This window comes from Simochromis diagramma, unplaced genomic scaffold (assembly GCF_900408965.1).
Source record: "Simochromis diagramma unplaced genomic scaffold, fSimDia1.1 OVJJ01000320.1, whole genome shotgun sequence".
NCBI classification, from domain to species: domain Eukaryota; kingdom Metazoa; phylum Chordata; class Actinopteri; order Cichliformes; family Cichlidae; genus Simochromis; species Simochromis diagramma.
The window spans coordinates 9,828,371-9,851,852 of NW_024386773.1; the positions used below are offsets into that span (position 1 = coordinate 9,828,371).

General features: G+C 39.7%; 1 protein-coding gene across 1 annotated transcript; it reads right to left on the minus strand.

Moving 5' to 3' along the window:
* Positions 1-15: 15 nt before the first annotated feature.
* On the minus strand, positions 16-23,252 carry cers5 (ceramide synthase 5). The gene is made up of 10 exons (XM_040007341.1): positions 22,928-23,252; positions 13,490-13,595; positions 12,124-12,254; positions 11,730-11,787; positions 11,535-11,585; positions 9,900-9,992; positions 5,685-5,813; positions 4,727-4,833; positions 3,674-3,830; positions 16-865 (listed from the first exon to the last, which is right to left on the minus strand). Exons 1-10 carry the CDS (start codon positions 23,098-23,100, stop codon positions 701-703), a joined length of 1,170 nt encoding a protein of 389 aa, XP_039863275.1. The 5' UTR covers positions 23,101-23,252; the 3' UTR covers positions 16-700.
* Positions 23,253-23,482: the final 230 nt, after the last annotated feature.

The window sequence follows — 23,482 nt, forward strand, 5'->3', positions numbered from 1 at the left end:
TTTTAGGTACTAAAGTAGGAGTTGCAGACCTTTATTATTATCCTCATATCTGGAATTCTTTACAGGCAGTGATATCCAACAATTTCATCAACGTTTTGGTCTCGGAAGTAAAAAAAAACAAAACAAAAAAACCCAAAAACAATAAAACAAATCTCTCACAACATTGCGGTAAAGGGTCGTTTCACAATGAACTGCAAAGGGCAGATATGTTCAGGCACACTGTCTCTCACAGCCGGTGTCGTGCTTTTAAAAGCTGATAAAACCACAGCTGTAATATTACATTAATGTTGCTACGTCTGCTGTGACACACCTGTGCCCTGTGCTGTCTGTTGTGAATTAACCCTTAGAAATAACCAAACAAGTTCATCTGACCAATAAAACTGGGAGAGAACTTTGAATCCAAAGAACATCTTCAAGCACAGGATAAATCCCAACATTTGTAAAAATAAGGCTATGCAAATCACTCGCTTCAACAGACTTCATTGCAGCTTTTACGTGTCGCCTCATCACACGTCCCAGTGTCTATCTATCATCAGTTCACCAACACATGAATCTGTGTGCACTCACTGTCAGTGTAGTGTGTGTGAGTGTGAGAGAGAATGTAGGAGTGAGCTTTGCGCGTCACAGGAATGTCAGAAGACAAACAAAGCTCTCTAAGACACTGCGAGGGGATGAACGGCAGGGGGCTTCAGGCTCCACGTCACCAGCTGTTGTGGTTCTGAGCTCGGGCTTTGGCAGAAGCACAGTGGCCATTAGTGCCGTTTTCTCCCTTATAGGGATGAGGGGAGGTCTTGAAGCCTTGTGTTGGAGAGGCTGACTCATCTTCAGAGCTGCTCTCTATGTCGCTGCGGACATCATTGCCCACCTAGGAGACGCAGAGTAAGACGTTAATGTTAAAAAATTAATTACAAACACAGCAGCAGACTGAAAGTCGGCCATTCTGTGTAATTTCTGAAGGTGATGGTTTTAGCATCTTATTAACAAGGACACTGCAGTTTTTAAATTATAATGCTACCCAAGCCATCATGGCAATATGTGAAAAAGTAATCACACCGTAAACCTAATAAATGTAGTTCTTCCTCAGAAGAGCGGAAAAACCAATCAAGCATTTGTGATAACTGGTAATGAGTTTCACATTGCTGTGGGTGAATTTTGGCTTTCTTGTCTTTGTCATTTTTAATTTCTTTTTCACTTGGGGTCAGGTAGGTTTGGATGAAAGCTATTTTTTGAATGAAATGATCATTCGCAAAAGTGCATTTTGTGTTTGTCTGGGTTATCGTTGTCTGATATTAAAACATCACCATCAGACGTAAGCAAGCCATTTTCACACCAGGTAGGACATAAACACAGCGGAAAACTTGTCTTCGCCCATTTCTGATGGAAACAGGAACTTCTAATCAGCATCTCGGATGATTTATATTACTACTAAGTGTCTCTTCTATTTCACTTACATTCATATATTTACAATATTTCTAAAAAGCTCTTCCTTTTTATTAACATTTACAGAAAAAATAAACATGCATGTATTTCAAAGCACTTTTTCAGAAACACGTCCAAAGTCTTGTTGGCCAACAAGTGCACAACACTTCCACAAAAGCTCATCTTGTTTATTACTCTGACGTTTCCTCCATATCGGACGCAAAACAAGATGCTGCACCTTTGACAAATGAGGTTAGTGAACTTGCATCAATGCAGACACGGTGGTGGAGGGCTTTACTACCCACTTCCACTTACAGTTAGTTTGTTTGAAAGAAGAAATAATTAAAGGAACTTTTCACATAAATGTGCAAATGGTGTGAGCGGGCGTAGGGACAGGGTCTTGGAACGTGGCCTCACGCTTTAGTTTGACTCACAGCGAGTAATAAACAACAAATTAAAGCGTTACGAGAAGATGCTTCATATTAATGGAAACCGCAGTTAGTGTAACAACTGGATTATACTCACAACATTTGCCACAAGGTGGTGCTGTGGGACAATTTCGACACCGTCCTCACTAATGAGAAACAGTGGGACATACCTGACATTCATAACACTCTTCCCACATTACTTATCATTTACTCTCCTCTTACTGCTGGCTTCAAATTCAGTACAACGACTGTCTAATCAAAATCTACTGCAGCTACTATGAGTCTTTATGCAAACGAATAGGACGGATGATTTGTGAAAGAAATCACGGCAGAGGGAGTGAACAGAAACTTACAGCCAAACACAGAGAAGTTGTCAAGCAGACAGAGCAGACGCAGAGAAGCAAGAGAGCAGCGGAGGAGGGCTCATTGGACAAAGATAGACAGAAAGACAGGATCTCCCTCTCTCATTCCAGAGGGAGAGGAAGCAAACTGCGTCTGCAGAGAGAATGAGACACAGTCAGGGATGGAGGGGAAAAAGACAAGAGGCAGCAAAGGCGTTACCAAAAATAGCCGTGGTGTCATCTTGGACAAACATTCTGTTTGGTGTGCTAACATACCAAACACAAATGTAATAAAAATATAAACTTCCAGCCCAGGGTGTGTCAACTGTAGTGAAGTGAAACTAACAGGTGTTCATACCACAGTACAAAAATCATTCTACCAGGTGACAAATACACTTTGTGTTCCTCTTGTGCAGGAAGGGTTTGACGTGTTGCATACAAACCCCAATTTGATGATTTTCATTATCGACTGGCCTGCTTTTAATTAAATGAAAATGTCAGGGAATAGTGCAAAGTACACATTCAGAAGTCATGAGCAATATAAAAAACATACATTAACTGTTTGTTAAGGCAAACACCTAATCGGCCAATCATATGGCAGCATGTACACATGGTCAAGTCAACCTGCTGAAGCTCAAACTGAGCATTAGAATTAAAAAAAAAAAAAAAAAAAGATGATTTAAATGACTTTGAACGTGCCATTGTTGTTACAGCAACTGACGATCTACTTGGATTTACCCACATAACAATCTATAGGGTTTGCAGTGAATATTCAGAAAGAGAAAATATCCAGTGAGTGGGCAAAACTTCACTGTTGATGTCAGAGGACATAAGAGAATGGACAGAGTACAAAAACTCACATAACCACTAGTTAGAACCAATGCATCCAGAAGAGCATCCCTGAACACACCACCAAAGCATTATTCCATCCCGCTCTGTATCAGTGGTTCAAGCTGCCGCTGGTGGTACAATGGTGCTTGTGTAATGACACTTTGAACTCCTTATTACTAACTGAGCATTTAAAGCAACAGACCACCTGAGTATTGTTGCTCACCGTGTCCATCTCTTTATGACTACAGTGTAGCATCATGTGATCCAGCAGGACAGCGCACCGCATCCCAAAACCCAAGTAATCTGAAATCAGTTTCTTGAATATAAAATTGAATTCACTGCACTCAAACAACCTTCACCGTCGCCAGGATCTCAATTCAGTAGAGCACCTTTTGGACGGGGTGGAACATTGTGGAATATTGACATGCTATCATGAACCAAAATCTCTGAGAAATGTTTTCAGCACCTTGTTGAATCTGTGCCATGAAGAATTAAGACAGTTCTGAAGGCAAAGGGTGGTACTAACAAATTGTACACAATAAAGTGTCCATGAATGTGAATGAGTGAATCTTGTCATTATAATAGCTTGTATTGGAGATTTTCTTTTAGTCAAAATAAATAGTTCCTGACAGCTCAACTCTTCTTGTGACCCACCTTGCCTCGCAGGATGGCTTTGATGGCTATACGGGCTATGAGGTAGGACCAGATGATATGCAGCACTTGGAGGACCAGAAGTAAAACGTTGAAGAGCCACCAGGACGGATACGGCCCGACTATGGCCCAGCTCTCAAACATAGTAGAGTTCAGGACCCTGTTTGAAGGAGGAGATAAACAGGCGTATGTGTGAAGACTGGCTATGTTATAGTCCCAGAAATAGACCTGAAAATAAGCTTAAGCAGCACTCTTTAAACGAGTCTTACTTTAACATACAGAGTGGAATCCCGACCTGCAAGCCAAAGGTAGCGATGCAAGCGAGTAACACAGATCTACGGTAATGTCACTTGAGTGGTCTGTGAGGTCATGTCTTCCTTTACATCCACTTGAGTGACAACAGGTTGTCAACAGACCCACCTCCCCAGCACAGGTATAGATTTCAGCCCAGGTAGCTGCAGCGGCAACACTAGCTTTATCACTCATCCACACCAAGACACTGAATATAGCTGCTCAGGTTACTTTTGCCAGTGATAGGTTCCCTATTGTCTGTAGGACTGTCTCTCTTTCTGGAAGTTGAGCTGCAACATCCAGGTCTCTGCCGAGGAATAGCAGGCATCCAAACATGTCCCTAAATGTAAACACCAGCACTGATCTCAGTGTTCTGGGCCAGAGGTAAAGCCAGTGAATCTTTAAGACGTCCTGAAAAAGGATTCATCTGATCTAGAACAGTGCTGCTACCTGTTTCAGATTATAATTTTATTTAAACAGGAGCACATGGCATTTTTTTCTTTATTCTTAGGTCAGCAGCAATACATTTAAGCACTGCAGATTAAGTGCAGGCTGCGTGTTTCTGACCAGTGTGAGTGACAGCTGTTAGATATGTCACAGCCAATCAGGTAACAACAGATTATGCTCTTCTTCTTCTTCTTTGTTTTTTAAATTTAAGAGCTGTTTAACATAACCTTCCCAATGCACAACAGGTAGATGAAAAGAAAAAAGCTAAAATCTATAACCATCTATAGCTATTCATTCTGACACTGCTGGTGTACTTACCATATTGGATATATAACAAGCCGTGTGATAAAGAATGCCACGCTAAAGACGATGAAGAGGAAGTCACACAAGCGCTGATACTTGGCATAGTTTGTCATTTTGGCCGCCTGTTGAAACACACACACAAAAGCAAAGAGCACAAATAAAGCATTATAATACGTTTTGTTCTGTATCACAGCACACATATGATAAGAAGAAGTTACCAAAAACAGAAGTTGGTTCCAGTTCATCTCCATTGTTTAGAGACCCAACTGGCGATAAGCAAAAAGTCTGGTAAGCAATAAATATCCTTAAATCCGTTGGGCATCTGTCTTCGCCTTTAGACAATAATTCTGATGGCAAAAGAGCCAAACGGGACAGGCAAATAAATAAATAAATAAATAAATAAATATCCTTTGGGAAAAAAACAAGGCTGCTCAATTACCAATGGCAGTTGTATCTTACTCCCTTTACCATAATAAGTTTCTACGTGTCCCGACCATTTCATCGTAATTCCTGCTGCGTGTCATATGTGCTTTCAATTGATAGGAGCTCGCAGCTCATCTAAAATATTGCAGTTTGCATTATAAATTACATAAATATGTACACAGCCATTTCAGCTCAGAGTATTTTGGTATATATTTTGCATATCTTTATTTTTATTTTATTTTTTTTAGTCTGCTTAGTGTAGTTCCTTGTAATTGTTTATATTGCTTTTAAATGATTTATTCTATTCATCTATTTTATATGTGCATTTTTTCTGTTTGGCATCTGCTGTGACAGCAAAGGAATCATTTCTTTGTACAGGAAAATATATTTTACTGTGTATATGACAATAAAACTTAAATTCTGCCAGGACAGTGAAACCAAACCAGCAGCAGGTGGCGATTTGAAGAGCTTCCAGGGAATTAACATGTACAGGATGCAAAACAGCAAAGAAAAAAAAAAAAGCTTACTGACACCAGCGTGAGTAACTGACCTCTAGCAGGAAGTCAGAGGCGTCGTGGACGCACAGTACGAGGCTCCCCACTCGCGCCATGTTGTTGACGTAAGAAAAGCTGATCAGGCTGACTGTAGCGAGGTGATGGATGAACATGATCAGGAAGTCCTAAAAAATAAGTAAAGAAAATAGGAAAGTCAGAGCACTATACAGAGCACTGTATATGCTCTATGACTGTTCTCCTGTGATGTGCATCTGTGTGCCTACCACTTCCATACTGAACTGTCTCAACTACCTTTGAATTCATTTTGTGCCTGCAGTAATGCCACACTTTGGCTGAACTACAGTCCCTCTGGCAACCCTTGAACTTCAGCAAATACATTTATTAGGTCAGTATTTGAAGCTGTATTTCATGTCTGTAAGAAGACTAAGTACCATAAGTTTAAATGTTTGCAACAAAGGCAATACACATGATTATGCCGCATGTAATGTCCTCATGAATCAGAAACATAGTAAACAAATGTAAACACTAAAGGGGCAAACAGTCAAGCCATTGAATGTGGACCTATTTTTACCCTTAAACTGTACTAGAATAGTTCTGCATAGTTATTGCCTCAAAATATTTCTTATTCTTTGCATAGCAGGTTAGCCAGGCTGAGATGACCATATTAAAAGTTTTCCTCTCCCACAGACACAAAAATCCAGAGAGAAGAAAGTCAAAATAAACACTTAAAGCAACCCAAAAACCTCAGTCATATTTTGTATTTTTACAGTGGGGCAAAAAAGTATTTAGTCAGCCACCGATTGTGCAAGTTCCCCCACCTAAAATGATGACAGAGGTCAGTAATTTGCACCAGAGGTACACTTCAACTGTGAGAGACAGAATGTGAAAAAAAAAAAAAAAAAATCCATGAATCCACATGGTAGGATTTGTAAAGAATTTATTCGTAAATCAGGGTGGAAAATAAGTATTTGGTCAATAACAAAAATACAACTCAATACTTTGTAACATAACCTTTGTTGGCAATAACAGAGGTCAAACGTTTACTATAGGTCTTTACCAGGTTTGCACACACAGTAGCTGGTATTTTGGCCCATTCCTCCATGCAGATCTTCTCGAGAGCAGTGATGTTTTGGGGCTGTCGCCGAGCAACACGGACTTTCAACTCCCGCCACAGATTTTCTATGGGGTTGAGGTCTGGAGACTGGCTAGGCCACTCCAGGACTTTCAAATGCTTCTTACGGAGCCACTCCTTTGTTGCCCGGGCGGTGTGTTTTGGATCATTGTCATGTTGGAAGACCCAGCCTCGTTTCATCTTCAAAGGTCTCACTGATGGAAGGAGGTTTTGGCTCAAAATCTCACGATACATGGCCCCATTCATTCTGTCCTTAACACGGATCAGTCGTCCTGTCCCCTTGGCAGAAAAACAGCCCCATAGCATGATGTTTCCACCCCCATGCTTCACAGTAGGTATGGTGTTCTTGGGATGCAACTCAGTATTCTTCTTCCTCCAAACACGACGAGTTGAGTTTATACCAAAAAGTTCTACTTTGGTTTCATCTGACCACATGACATTCTCCCAATCCTCTGCTGTATCATCCATGTGCTCTCTGGCAAACTTCAGACGGGCCTGGACATGCACTGGCTTCAGCAGCGGAACACGTCTGGCACTGCGGGATTTGATTCCCTGCCGTTGTAGTGTGTTACTGATGGTGACCTTTGTTACTTTGGTCCCAGCTCTCTGCAGGTCATTCACCAGGTCCCCCCGTGTGGTTCTGGGATCTTTGCTCACCGTTCTCATGATCATTTTGACCCCACGGGATGAGATCTTGCGTGGAGCCCCAGATCGAGGGAGATTATCAGTGGTCTTGTATGTCTTCCATTTTCTGATGATTGCTCCCACAGTTGATTTTTTCACACCAAGCTGCTTGCCTATTGTAGATTCACTCTTCCCAGTCTGGTGCAGGTCTACAATACTTTTCCTGGTGTCCTTCGAAAGCTCTTTGGTCTTGGCCATGGCGGAGTTTGGAGTCTGACTGTTTGAGGCTGTGGACAGGTGTCTTTTATACAGATGATGAGTTCAAACAGGTGCCATTCATACAGGTAACGAGTGGGGGACAGAAAAGCTTCTTACAGAAGACGTTACAGGTCTGTGAGAGCCAGAGATTTTCCATGTTTGAGGTGACCAAATACTTATTTTCCACCCTAATTTACGAATAAATTCTTTACAAATCCTACCATGTGGATTCATGGATTTTTTTTTCACATTCTGTCTCTCACAGTTGAAGTGTACCTCTGGTGCAAATTACTGACCTCTGTCATCATTTTAAGTGGGGGAACTTGCACAATCGGTGGCTGACTAAATACTTTTTTGCCCCACTGTATATATGATGGAAAAGGGCATGCATAACATTAAGCTGTGATCGCCTATGAAAAATAATAGCAAATAAACAGAATTAAATGTCACTGCACTGACAACTAAAGTGCTTCAGGATGTCTGGCAAATTAACAGAACATAAATCACTCTATTTTCAGAAAAGGCAAAAGCAGCCATCCTGAAAAAAATGCAACTTAACGACAAATCATTTAATGCCAAAAGCAATCTCCAAGATAAACTTCATTTCAATCATAGAACCAGCAGGTAACTCTTGCAGCGGTTGGTGTCAAGTATTTGTCTGTAAACTGAAATAGAAGTTTCCAGGCCGGAGGAGGGGGGGAAAAAAAGAAAAGAAAAAAGGCTTTGATGTCCACCGTAGTTTCCCAATCAACATACTGGCAAATTCCAGGCCTGCTGGCATAATGTCGCCTGAACTGAGTAATCAGGTTTGGCATTAGTGATGGCAGATGTGTTTGGTGCAGACCAAAGACAGCTTTTAAAAAGAAACCCAATACCAACTGTGATACTGAGGTGGAAATGTTACGGTTTGTGGCTGCTTTGTTTCCGGAAAAAGCAGGTAGCTTGCAGTCACTGATTAAACTTTAAATTGTGAATCACATCAAATCTCATTATATTTCAAAAAGATAATGAAATAACAAACACAACAGGAGTGGTGGTGGTCGTTGTAGGGACTGAACAATAAAACTGAGGGGTTTGAAATGTGGAAGACACACAAGAAAACCCACAAAAATGTAATATCAAAGGTGCACAATTGACTACAAAGTGTTAATACTACTTCCTGCAGGCTGGGCCTCAGAAGGCCAAAGGCAAATATAGTAAAGTGTAGTATCTGGAGCAGCTGTAAGTAAAGAGTTAAAACTCAACTAAACTGAAATGTGGCATCCAATCAGCAAGACTCGGACACACACACACACGACTAATGCTAAAGCAGAAAACATGCATCTGACAGTCTGCAGTCTGGGCTTTAGCAGCAGACTGCAGGGGTTGAGAGACAGATGCACCGATAGTCTGTTAAACCTCAGTTAGCATTTGTGTGTCAGATACCATTAGCATACAGTGCTAACATCTCCTGCCTGTGGGACATTAAACTGTTATCTCAGATTGTTCTGACAGGCCCTAAAACCTTTAATCTGTAAAGTCCCTTTTACCTGTTTGGAAAATCCTTTAATGTAAATATTCACACAATATTTTTCTTACACGAAGCAAAAATAGAGCGAAGGATGAAAAAAAAAAATCTGGCGGAATTTCCGATGTGAATAAAAAGGCATTTGACTTGATGAGCACAAATCCAGTGAAGCAATCACCTGAGTAGAAGCAAATATTGTTAATTAAATTAACAGGTTAGGAAATTTGGAAGCTGCTTAATTAAAACACTTGCCAGGCATTTGTTGCATAGAAAGAAAAAAAATTAAGACATTAAAGGAAAGCGCCAACAGCTGTAACAAACAACCTCCATACGCTGTGTTTCTGTGGAACTTCTATCCTTCTAACAGACTTAGGCCTGCTCTAGCCTGCAATCACATGACAGTGGGCGCCCTCGTGCTGAAAATGCAAGGAATTCAGACTGAGCAGCATCGGCTTCACCCTTCCCCCTCCCAAAAAAAATATAACACATGTGACTGTAAGAGTTTTTTGTTTTGGTTTTTCGGTTAATAAAGCAAAGTCACAATTAAGGTTTAATGTTATGTGCATAGATGTGAAAAATCCTGCACCACATACACACCCAGTCTCATTTTCTCTGCCTCTGCCAAATAAGGAACAAAAGACTTATTGACCAATGTTTAACGGAAAGTTGCAGCTGTGGAGTATCTGTTGCGATCTGATCTAGCAAACACGTGATTGGTGTTCCCCTCACCTTCCTTTTAATGTCGGTAAACTGGGAGAACATGAGCGACCAGTAGAAGGCCAGTTCTGTCACATAGTAGTGATAAAGACCTGGAGTCATGGCCTAAGGGGGGGGAGAGAGAGAGAGAGAGAGAGAAAGCAGGAGGAAGGTTTGAATGACTTTCACTTATTTTAAAGTGCCGGTTTTAAAACTCTTCTAGAGACCGACACGCTGTCACCACTTGTTGGAGTGTTGCAAAACATCGCAGTGCACAGCGTGATCTTTGCCTAGTAAATCAGAATGATGTCATAATGTTGCAATATTGCATGAGGCTGTGCTTTCCAGTGAACCACTTCCCGCCAGTCACAGTGCAAACCAAAGTTTTTGTATTTTCTAATTATTTCTTATCTTTCTTTTTTCTGAGCTTGCATATTCCACTTATTTATTCTTTTAACTTGTTCAGCTTCATTATTAATCGTTTTACTTACTGCTTCATGAAGGCTGTCTGTTAGGGGAGCATTACTTGGAAGTTCAGAAAAAGGTAACTCAATTTAATCAAAGCACTTTTGATGGGATCTGGCTCAAAGTCAATATCTCAATGCAGATTTGCAACAAAGCCTGATCAGACAGGTTGCGATAACAAACTTAAACCACATTTTCTGCACATTTTTTATTTTATCATAGTAACTTTACAACAGTGTTTCGGTTATTTTTATGAGAGTTAACTAAAAATTCTTCTCATATAAAAAAAACTACAATTCAATGCTAGATTTAGTTTATTAAAATAAATTTGGTGGTGACTGATAAATTCTGTTACAAACATGTGTGATAAAAGTACCTGAGAAGTAAAGCATAAAAAAAAAAAAAAAAAAAGTGTCACGCATTCAATTTCTTGTATTTGATGTTGTTCAATAAAAGCCTGACACACATATGATAAAAAGTTTATGACAAATGTCCTTCACTTATCTTAAATGACAATCAACACATCAGTGCCTGTAAAACTTGTGAGGTTCATTCAGTACATTTAAAATATTTCAGAATTTTTTTTAAAAATCAGGCCAGCCAACAAGAACAGAAGATTATAGTATAGCATCCTTCCTGTTAAAAGGGAGTTTTTCCTTCCCACTGTTGCCAAAGTGCTTGCTCATAGGGGGTCATATGATTGTTGGGTTTTTCTCTGTATGCATTATTGTAGGGTCTACCTTACAATATAAAGTGCCTTGAGGCGACTGTTGTTGTGATTTGGCGCTGTATAAATAAAACTGAATTGAACTGAATTACTATTAGCTTTAATCTCAGCATAATATAGGGCTATCAACAGGAAAGCAATGTCTGTGAGCTATAAATAGTAGTCAGGCTGGTTTTTATGACACATTATTGTGTACCGAAGATCAGGAAGTGAAGTAAGAACAAACAGATACTGATAATGCTTCTGCAGTGACAGTCGGACAGGGGAAAAAAAGGTCAACATTAGCTACTTATCTGCACATGGCTTTCTGTGCATCAGTTTATTTAGTACAGCTGTTCACAGAACACTGAGTACAGTCCAATCACCAAGAAATCAATAGTTTATTCTTCATTTGGTTGCTTCAATTTGGGAATGACTGTTATGGTTAACACTGCTTGTTTAATGGACTTTAAGGAATTATTAGAGATACAACATACCTGGTAGGGGTAACCGTACCAACAATGCCGTGTATCCCACATCCAAGGGGACTAAAAATAAGTAAAGACAAAAGCACATTATTTAACCAAACATTGCCAATACCATTAAATACATCGACTTATATCAAATATCAAATAACATTGATACTGTGACAACAGTTCTGTTACCAAAGCTTCATTTGTGGGTGCGCTCACCTGCCACAGAAACTGGAACCCATATGTAAATATACACAAATAAAATGTAAATCTCCACCTAGAAGTAGGAGAAGAAATTGACCATTTTAACCAAAAACCACAGAACAAATGTAAAATAATGCTGAGAATTAGAGTGCACGGTCTCTACTCCTACTCCAGTGTAACCTGATCCTGAATCTAAATGTAAATTTAAATCCAAGTCAAAACAAGAAAAAGTCCTTGAAGGACCAGGCAAATAAAAAGATCTAATCAAATCAAATAACAAAAAAAAAAAAAAAAAAAAAAAAAAAAAAAAAACAACTACTGGGACATACGTCATCAACACAAAAACAAATCCACAGTTTACTTGAGCCTGCAAAGAGGTTAAAGGTGAGCACAATAGGAGTTAACCTACATGCTCTCGCAGAACTTAGTGTGTGTACTGGGTTTGTCTTGGTTCCTGCGGTGTCTGAACCAACGCTGGACCTTTCGCACCTCCCAGTCCAGCTGCTTGGACAGGCCATCCAGATGGCGAGAGTCTGGATTCTGTCATGAGAACAAAGACAAAATAAATAAACTGGAAACCCGAGGGAAATAAAATATGCTTGGTTATTTTAGAAATCCAGCCTGTGTATTATTGCTTTGTTAATAAACAACAATTTGAGGTTAAAATTTTGAGACTTATTATAAAACTGAGATCATATAAAGTTATTAGATATTTAAAAAGTTGTCAGAAGTTGTAAGACCTAGTAGGGAAACCGGGAAGTTGCTATATGATCAGGTGGAGTTTAACTGTACCCATCGACCGCGAGCACGCAAGTTCTGCACTGTCTGCCTGTGGTGTTATTTACAGAAAGGGAAACAAAAATGCTGGAGAAATATTTCCGCTTAACTGCATCTGATGACAGACAGGTATTGTATTGGCTTTGTTGAGTGTACAATAAAATTGTCACTGTTGGAATTTACATCATGATAGCATATAATTTGCGAACATATGGTATAGGAAAAAAAAAGCTAATCATTTTAACAGGTTTTCCAACTACGCATGAAATAGTTACAACAGCAACCGTTTCTTTAATTCCAGGATTGGGCAATTAATTTTTCCAACAGGTTACAAGAGAAACTGCGACTATTGTGTAAGGGCCACAGCAATAAGGTTACAAAGAAATAAAAGTGATATAGATCAGAGTTACTTCCCAGCGTACCTACTAAATCTTATGTGCTTACTATAAGACCTTTTAAGTTCCAATCGCGAGTGCAAACATTCTTTCTTTTCGCATAAGCACTTATTTATATCAAAACTACGACCTTTTCTTATTTTCCTTTATTTGGGTGAAAATAACCAATTAGTGATGACAAAAAAAAAAAAAAAAATGTAAGAATAAGAATAAAATTCTAACATAAGCACAGTCTAAACAGAGCTTTTAATGAATCAACACTAAATGAATAAACAGAGTAAAAGCTGATGTTTATGTCAGCAGCTTCTTTGGGCAGAATACCAGTAGTAATCACATGCGAGAAAAGAGGATTTTTCTGAAGTCTTTAACACACCCCACCACACAGAAATGCCATAAAACCAGGCAAACATGACTGTATTATGTCAGCCTTTGAGTTAAATCTTAATTCAGTGGATTTTGTGTCTCGAGGCACTTTTAATATTAACACAAGTCCCGTGTCCGTCTTGATTTGACAGATAACATGAATGAACTCAGGCATAATATCAAAGAGCACTGATGCTTGTGCACCAAAATGTTTAATAGAGTGAAATAAGTCATGCAAACCTTTGTGATGGATGTAAACACTTTTTCCAGCACTGCATTGGGCTGAGCTCTTCTTCCAGCACCCTGATGAATGTGGAGACTTCGGGCACAGGGACCGGCAATAAATCTGTGACAGCGATGAGAGATGGAAAGTCACTTTCTGTTGCTAAGGCATGCACACAAGCCATTTCAGATGAGACATACATGGCCAATTCTGGCAGGATTTTTAAGTATCTCTCAATCCTTTGTCAGGCAGCATCTTTCTTCGTGGTTTAATACGGAGAAACACAGTATGTAATCTGTGAAATTTGTACATTTTCTTTTTCAAGTAAGAGTTTCAGTCTAGAGTGTCTTTGTTGTAGACAGCAAGTTTGGCAAACATACAATGCACAGCAGTCAGGCATCGATTTATTTGGGTCAGCTTGTTTTCCCCACATACAGCTTCAGGTCCAGGGTAGGTTTGAATATATTCAAAAATAATTTACAAACAAATTCTCTATTTAGGCCAGCAGTCCATCTCTGCTGCGTGCCACGCAGACTCTGGGATGGGCATTCTGAGCCTGTGTGATCCCTGCCTGCAGATCTGTTCTGCATTATGACTCAACTGTCACTTTTAGCGAGGAAAGAAACCACAAATGTCTGTCTAAATGCTAAAGACATGCTGTGGCTCAACAGGCAAGGCAAACAGTTCACAGTGTCATATGCTGAGAGCAGGTTTAAATGTATTACTGCCTGTAATCACAAACAATTTCACAGGCCACTTGTTTTTTTATGCTGGCTGATTACTGTTCTGTGCAGGCTGTAATATGCAGATTATCCATTAGAGCGTGACAGATACATGCTGTAAGGTGAAACCTACCTATGGTAGTATATTGGTATCAACCTACAGGTTTTATCATTTGTGCAGACATGCTCATCCTGCAAGTGTAACCAGGCCCCCAGCGGCCCGTTCTACTGTGGGAATTTTGTGGGTGCAGATGGGCTAAAGACAGGTCCGGTGATAGCAAACGGGGAGTGACAGAGAGTGACAGAGAGTGATATGAGTGCGGTGAGCACCTCAGCAATCCGGAAACAAAGGCACCTGTAGGCAATTGATAATCATTCCACAGGTTACGCTACAAAACCCTGAGTTTTACTTCTGTTAGAGAGACCTTGATGTCTGAACACTCTCTTTTTTAATCATCTTGGCTCAAGTTGTAAACAGTAAATGAGTTTGGACTTTTATAACCTGAACGTTTTAACTGTTGCCATCTTGGTGGAGGGGTGGCCAGTGACTGAAACCACAAACTCATCACAAAAGTGTTTCCAGAGGTGAGAAGTCCTTTTCCCCACAGCCTTCTATAGGAATAGATAGACTTTTTGCAGTGGCCTGCATCACCCCTGTGGTCCTCACTTTATTTTTCAGATCCTGAAGCTACGTCCCTTTTTTTTTTTTTTTTTTTTTAAATACCGTCTATGTGGTAGACCAATCATTCATCTCTCAACCACGCTGCGCATGATTCGGTGCTTTCCCCACAGGAAACATCCTGCATTACTTTCTTATCCTGCTCCTCCTCTCTGTAGTGAGAGCTGTGCTTACTGCACTTCCATTGTTCTGACTTGTCACACAGTATGTGGTATGGCAGGTGGACAGTGCTACACTCACCTAGTGCAACTTTAAATCAACAGCTGCACAGTCTAGTAGCCGCAAAGGTCAAATTCTGATACTTGTCCAGATTAAGGAACATTGTTTCTGCTGCACAAACTATGTGTTTAAACTGTATTACTGACGAGCTTAAATCTAGACTGCTACAAATTACACCAGAACAATCCTGTGATTTGCAAACATGGGTTTTCTTCTGTAATACAGAAAAAAGGAAGCAAAAAACATTCCACTGAAGACAATGTAGCAGTGAGTGTGTTGCCACAGTCATTTCTTAAGCTGCTTCTTCTGGCCTACACGTAGTGATGCTACAAGTTTATGTAAGGAAGCTTCAGATTCAAATCTCTATGTACATAAGCATATTCATGTATTTATTGTACGAGAGCTGTGAGTCACTTCAGCCTGTTGTTAAGGAGACAATTAACGACTACAGCCGGTGCCCTAGTGTAGCTGCACAAAAACACAAGATACAGTTCATGCCAGTGGTATTCTGTAAATCATCACAGTGTCACAAAGTCTGAAATATCATGTCCCACAAACACAACTTTAAGATACTGCGGTTTGAGGTAAACTGCTGAACTTTCCTTCAAGTAAACTTAGAGTATTGAAGGAGGTTTGGAAAAAAATGTAGTCAGTAAGCGATAAAAGAAAGTTTAAATATTTGTTTTGGTATAACTTTAATACTCTAGATTTATTTCACAAGACTCTGGTATTTTTTTTTTCCAGGAAGAATTTGTATTACTAAACCTATAAACTGTGCACATGGAGCAAATGAGAAACATGAATAAAAGCTTAAACACGAGTCACATGCACTGATTTTCCAGAGCATCACATTTTCAGGGGAGATGGTCACAGGGGAAGCAATCGCACATGATGCAGTAGTATTTAATATTAGCTCCAGAAGTTCTGGACACGACTGTGTCCTCCCACTGTTACTTTGGCAATGATTGTGTTACCCTATCAATGATATTGACATTCTTGTCTTTAAAAATTAAATTAAATAAATAAATAAATAAATAAAAATGAAACTATGAGTGAATGGGGCTCCAAATAACATAACAGAAACAGGTAAACTTTACAAATTTAAGCCAATTTCCTTCGTTTAGAAAATATTTTAAAAATGGGATGAAAAATTACTTTTTCTCATTGTCTGTCAAATATTTCAAATAGATGGACATATTAAACATGGCCAAAATTTCAAATAAAGAGGTCAGCATATGTGCAAAGCCAAAAACTCTAAAAGCTGTCACTTAGAAAGTTTTCTTCTACTGCTGGGTCTTTATGATGTCAGTGAGAGGGGAGCATCTTAGAGAGTGGATCATCTCACAGAACTGTTGCGTTTATGGGTGGCTGCCAATCAGAAAACAGCTGGCTTAAAGATGTGGTTTAGGTGGGTCTGAATGACTGTTTTTTTCCTAAAGAAAATGTGAGTTTGCCTGCTTTTATTTAACAAAATGTAACGTTTTTAAATTAACAAACTTGTGAGGTCGCCAGAAAAAGTTTTAGAGTAACTGCTTTAAAGGGAGGCAAGAAAGCTAACATGTTTTGTTTCAGACAGGATAACCTGAGGAACTGCTCTAAGATCAAGAGTAAGATATATAGGGATTATTTTGAACTTTTAATCATGCAAAGCTACCTCAAGAGAGTCCAAGAACAAAAATGTAGAGCAGGATAGTGGCATGCTAGGTAAATATAATCAGACACTTGCAATATCATTTGTTATTTATGTAAATAAAAATAACTGAGTTTATGCTGCTGTTTATCACTGTTGATCGTTATGTTGCAGAGGTGTACAGACTTTCATGCATGCATACATCAATATGGGGTTAGGGTTACCCTAACCTCCTGCCCATTTGACCAATTAAGATCCAGGATTTATAATGCTTTATAATTCGATATGCACTCACGTCTTATCTTTACTCTATCCAGTATGCAAGAAGGTTTAGGTTTGATAATATAGATCCATTAAGATTAAGACATAAATCTCTGGTATACAAATAGGTTTTGTAAGTCCAAGTTTAGCAATAGCAAACCAGACTGAATTGCAGTAAAATCCTCTACATGTTTAAACTTCTATTGTGCCGGTGGTGTACAGAGTGGTGGGAAACTGCAATTCATCACAAAATAGCCTGAGTGCCTTTGTGTTGCTTTATGAGTAACGCAAAAGAGAGAAGAAAAAGTTCTCACTAATCTAAAAATCAATGTCTTTTGTCTAACATGAAACCACTCAAGCTTCTAGTCCTCCCTGTTTTTTTGTCTCCTTCCCCGTAAGAAAGACAATTACCTCTCAGTACTTTGTTCTCCTTGTGCTAAAAATCACAAGAGCAATGACAAGTATGCCGTTTCAAGGTAGCTTGGTTATATAACTTATACAACATCATACAAAGTAGACAATGTATTTAACCCCTCTTCATAAAGTTCAAAGAAAATAAAGACATCTTTTAGAGCCACATGTGGCTCTATAATAAAAATAAAAATAAAAATAGGTGGTTTTAAATGTCATTTGAGTTTCGCTTCACAAACTGAACATAATACTGAGAGTGAACTGGAGTGGCATGATGACTGTAACATACTGGTGCAAAAGAAAAAAACGAAATCCAAAGTACACCTACTTCTGCAGAGAAGTTTGATAGATGAGTTCCGTCTGGCACGATGTTGTTAAACATTACTCAAGGCAGTCCACGTTTTACAGTGCACCGTGAGCATAAAACACTTTACAAGTAAAGGCAACATGCAGGGATCAGTGTTTGGCATTTTGATCAAATAAAAGCTCAGAGGTTGCACGGTGCTGAATGCGACAAAGTGTGCAGCTCTTAACTGACGCCAGAGTTAAGTGCCTACATTAGCTCTCTTGCAATCTCTATTAAATGGCTGCACACTCAAAACGCGAGTTGACGTGTCACAGACACAAGCAACAACCACAAGGTTGTTCTGGACGCAACTGGTCCTTAAATTTATGATAAAGGAAAGCATGAATTAACAAATATTCATTCAAGTCTGAGCCTGCAGAGCTGGTCGTCAGACAACGGCAGTAGGAGAGGAAAGCAGCAACATGTGTAAGCTAACCTATTTATGTTAAATGTCAAAACATGCCTGTTTCTTCTCAGAAACTGACGACCTAACCAACACAAGGCCTGTTACCAGGAGACAGGCTTGGTGTGGTCTCTGTACTGAACAGCTGTGAAGGGAAGCGCACTGATCTACGTACCACCTTGACGCTGGTAAACCTTCCAGTGCCAGAGCGGAGGCTGAAGCACAGGCTAATTATAGCAGAGTATTCGACGCAATTGTGGCCTTCATTTGAATTGAGTTTACAGCATGTGTTTTGAAACACAAATGACTTAACATGGAAGCATGACTTTGGGAAGAGACAAGGTTAGATTATGTAGTCAGGACATTGAACTCTCAACAAGGAGACGAACAGAGAATATAGAATAACAGAGTTTATGAGGACACAGACCAAAGGTACCGCAGCAGATTAGGAAACCAGGTTTGGCTAATTATTATCCTATATACATCTCAGGTTGTAGTTTTGACACTGTTAACAACTCATGACATGGCCTACAATGGCTTGCACACGCAAAACTGCCTGCCTGCTCACATCTAGAAAATAAGCTCCAGTGGCAAAACAATGATTACGATCGAACAAGAATGAACTGGTCCAGAACGGGGGTGGGGGGGCTGTTACTGGGTTAGTCAGAGTGAGGCACTGCCTGGAGGCAAAAGACAAATCCTGCAAATAACGTCATGAGTGAACCTAGCTTTCTGAGGACAAAGGCATATGCTTTGAAGACAGTAACAGTAGAAGGTGAAATGTAAGATTTTGATACGTTATCTAATCGTTAGAGGATGTTATCAAATAATATTGTCTGATAAAACAGTAGGACTTATACATGCTGGAACAAGAACGAGGTTTATTACCACAGACCCTGAGGGGTTTCTGATGCTAATCTATAAAGTGTTAAAAGAAAAAACAAAACACAATTTGCAGCTTAAGTTAGATCAGTTTTAAATTCTGAGATCTGAAATTAACTATGGCACCATGCTTTGTTCTAAGATCCACCTACACAGAGCTAAATTTGCTAAGACTTCCACCTATTATTTCCCTCTTTTGCATGGCAACAACAGCTAAGGTGATTGGGTTTATTAGTATTTTGAGCTATCCAGCGCATGCTGAAATAACAATCATAACGTAAGCCTACTGGCGTGTCGTTTTTTGGGTTGGATTAGGCTGAGTAACTCCTTGAAATGATAAAAAAGAAAAATTGAGCTCACTCTCCAACAGTGACATAAGTGTACTGAACCTGTGTGTGAACCATGTGTGAGTGCAGTGCTGTGCATGCTACAAGCTTTATTTCCTTTAGCAGAGTAGGAACTAAAGCTGTGATGTGCTTTTTTTCTTCCGATTAATAAATGAATGAGACAGTCACGCAGTAAATGCTCTCTGATAACATCACCTTGCACGAGGCTGTTGGAGGACACCTTCTCATCAGAGAGGGGCTGAGTAGCAGCTTTGGCACCTGAGACAGGTGGCTCAGTGCCATGTGCTTCTTATCAAACAGCTCAGCAGCTCCCCTTCACCACCTCCAATATCTGATTGCTCCTTATTTACAGGCACTTGACTACGTCAAAATTTAACCAGCCAAAGTTGAACACTTTGTTTCGAGATGTCCCTCGAAGTGTAAAGTGTAAACTCACCCCTGAGTAGCAATAGTACTTACCTAATACTAACAGAAATAGCTCATATTATATTCGTCCGTCTGTCCTGGCTGTCCTGTTAAGAAGATTCCCTTCTTTCCTGTGTGTTTCTATATGTCATGTGCACCAGCAGAGGTCTAGTTCTTGGCGTCAGCATCTGTTTGTTGTTTGTTGTGACGCTACCTGCATTTTCCCCCAAAGAACCAAGGTTTAAGTTTTTCAAGAGAAAGTTTTACCCTTAAAATAATCTCTCTGCTAGGGGTAGCAGTACTGGTTTGAGTTACAGGAACTTGCATAATATTGTGTAGCATTGATACACATTGACTATTCAAAGTTTTTGCCTACACATATCAGGGCGAAGCAGCCCCAGAGCCTGGACGCTGGTGTTCATTTTTGCAAAGGCGATGTTCAGAGGGAATTTCAGACCGTCATGCTTTTGATGTCAGGGGACAGATTTGCTTAATCTTCCCGGGGCTTAGGCCTGCTGTAAAAACACATGGATGAACTCTTAACCTTGTGGAAATTTCTTGAGAAATACAGGTCCTTTAAAATACCTAAAGACAATCATCTGAATAAAACTTACAGAATGACACAATTAAAGTTTTTTGTTCAATCTTTTAAGATTATTTAAGGATTTTTTTTTAATTTTGCGCATTATCCTTTAATATACAATGCTTGTCGTGTGGTTCTGTGTCACAATAGAACTGGCACTGTTCATTTATTGAGCAAATAAAAGCAGCAGCATGTGCAACAGCAGACCAAAAGAAACTAGGGATGCATGACGTAGTGCAAGGTTCTGGACAAACACATCCAGAAACAATTGCCTGCTTTCAGCGCTTCCTGTGAACACCTGATATTTTGAGGTGGTTCATTATTGGTGCAAAACCAAAAACTGCGCATATATTTAAGCCGGGGTGTTTAATTTGACCTTTGCAATTCAATTACAAATTTTACTTCGAATTATAACATAATTGGGATGAAAAGATTACTTTTGTGTAAAATAACAGAACAATCATGTTGAACGATTAATGTCTTTCCAAAGTAAATGTGATTATTGCTTTTATCATAATTGAGCAGACCTACATACACTATGAAAAAAAAAACAAAAAACAACTTTGTGGCAAATTTCTGTTGTCCAAAGAGGTTAAAACTCCAGCATATTTGAACAACTTTTTTGTTCCATAAACCTTTTTTTTAACAAAACATCTATATACAAGTAATGTTTTACATAAAATAGGTTAATTATAGAGGTTAGCACATGTGCCTCAGACATGAAAGTTGCCCAGTTTCTGACTGGGAGGAGACACCAATCCAGCCTCAGGGGGTCACATGCTAGTACGCCACTGGTCCCAAGCCCAGATAAATGGGAGGGTTGTGTCAGGAAGGGCATCTGGCACAAAAATCTGTGCCAAATCAAACATGCAGATCCATCTGCTGTGGTGACCCCCTGGGAAATAAGGGAGCACTCGAAAGTAACCTCTAGGATTCGAGCAGAAAAAGGACAAACAAGCAGTCATACATGTTCACATACATATGCAACACCGAGGCCAAACAGCTGTTCCATATACTGTGTACAAGCACTGTGAGCTTTATCCTCTTCTCCCTGCACAGTGAAAGCAGGAGAAGCGCTGCCAGAAACATGTTATCCCACACTGACTAGATAACTGTTGAACAGTTTCTTTATTCATTACTTCCTCAGAAATATCAAAGTACTAGATCACACCTGTGATATTTCTCCACAAGCTGACATCCTACATCTTCTACATTGAGAGAAACAGGATTTTTATTTTTTTAAATGAAGCAATGAAATAACACAAGTGTTAAATAATCCTAGCTAATGAGTTTCTAAAACATGAATTTAGGGCTTTATCTGAGCTCAGCTTCATGCCATTTCACTGAAGCAATGCACTACGCACACCTCCACGACTGGTTTGTCAAGCTTGAAAAACTGATAAGCAGACAAAACCTTTCCCAACACATCGACTTCTAAACAAACCCTTCATCAAAACTTTCAAACAACAAGTTGACATTTGTGAAACCGCCCTATCAGGTCAGTCCGTAGCACAGCTCAAAACTGACTCTGTGGTTTTCCTGTTATCACTCGGGTCTGTCAGCCATTGTGGCGGCAACTCAGATGGGAAACCAGTGACGGATTCATTTTCTTTACAAGGTCTGGAAAGAGTTTTTCAAATTTAATCTTCAACATCCCCTCTATCGCTCATTTTCCAGACAGACAGGCTAAATCACACAGAAACGGTTGAAATTAAGCAACTGTGAGATCTTCTAAAGGGGTCGGTACATTTATGCCCCACCTGTAACAGCCAACACCTGCCATGGAAATGCCACATGCTATCTTTTAAAAAACAATAAATAAATCACAATTAAAGCAATAAACCTGCACTTGAGGAAGAAGATCAGATATCTCAAGACAAGAATATCTCAACTATAAAAACAAATAATGAAAACTCATTGTTGTGCAGTGACAGAGTCAAATGCCTTCAAGACATTTAGTTGTGTGGCAGGGCCTGCAGCTGGCTACTATCCAAAGGTACGAAACACTGTGCGTCCCTTCTTCAATTATGCAGAATGAACAAAAGCACAACCCAACCGTTTTACGGATGGCTCCTAATCATATACTATGTGACGAGAGGATGTGCCGGTTTGATATGAAGTAGCGGACTAGCAGTACGATAGCTACATATTCTTCTTTACCCCCACAAGACAACTAAAAACGCACACTCTGATTACTAAACAAGCTTCACCTGAGATGTTATTTTTGACAAGGGAGTGTTCCGGCAAAATCACCATTAGTAAACTTCCCACCGTGTTAGCCTTCTTTGATCATGTTTAACCTTAAATTTGAAGTGAAAAAGGACAAGAAACTACAAAATAAAAATGCAGTTGAGACAGCAGTTTGGAGGCTGAGTCACTGACTATAACGAAATGGCTGTTTGGCGTGAGAAAAGTTGGGAACCCGTGATTTAAAGAGAGTGGTCCTCCCACTGCTAGCTTACACATCTTCCTGCTGATGGGCACAGCATCCGTTAAAATTAACTTTTGGAGATTCCTCCTCTCCCCCTTTTAAAGAAGAAATAACGCCATGAGCGGTAAATACGAACCTTTCAAAGAGTATCCTTACGACGAAAATTCCCAAAGCTAGCGGTAAGGCGGTAAACAAGTGTCCGGCTTTAGGATACTCCACCCCGGGAGCTGGGTTCTCCAGATCCGCCCAGGTTACGTTGTGAGGGAGCCAGAACCTCTCGTTCCAAAACCAGGCTGAAAGACCAGCCATATTTTCCCGCGTCCCTGTGCCCGCGCGGTTTGGAGCAAAGTATTTCTTGGCTCAAAGAAAAGATGTGTGAAACTTGTTGGATGCCTGCTCTGCCCCCCCACCGGGCTACTTCTGTATGCCGACTGCCACACTCAACTTTACCGCAAAAGTGATAAAAATTACCGCAAAACTAGCTACGCTTCCGGTGGGGTTTTTTCAGAATAAGATTAATGACTACATAACGGTATAACATTTCACCTAAAAAAGCGTTAAAATATCGTTCACTCATTTAAATTATTTGTCACTCGTCTTTTCTTCTTTTCTTTTTTTTAAATTAATATTTGACTGAGTTAGAATTGTGGCCATAATAATTTTGTTACTTCCTTGTATAGCTGGGGATTGC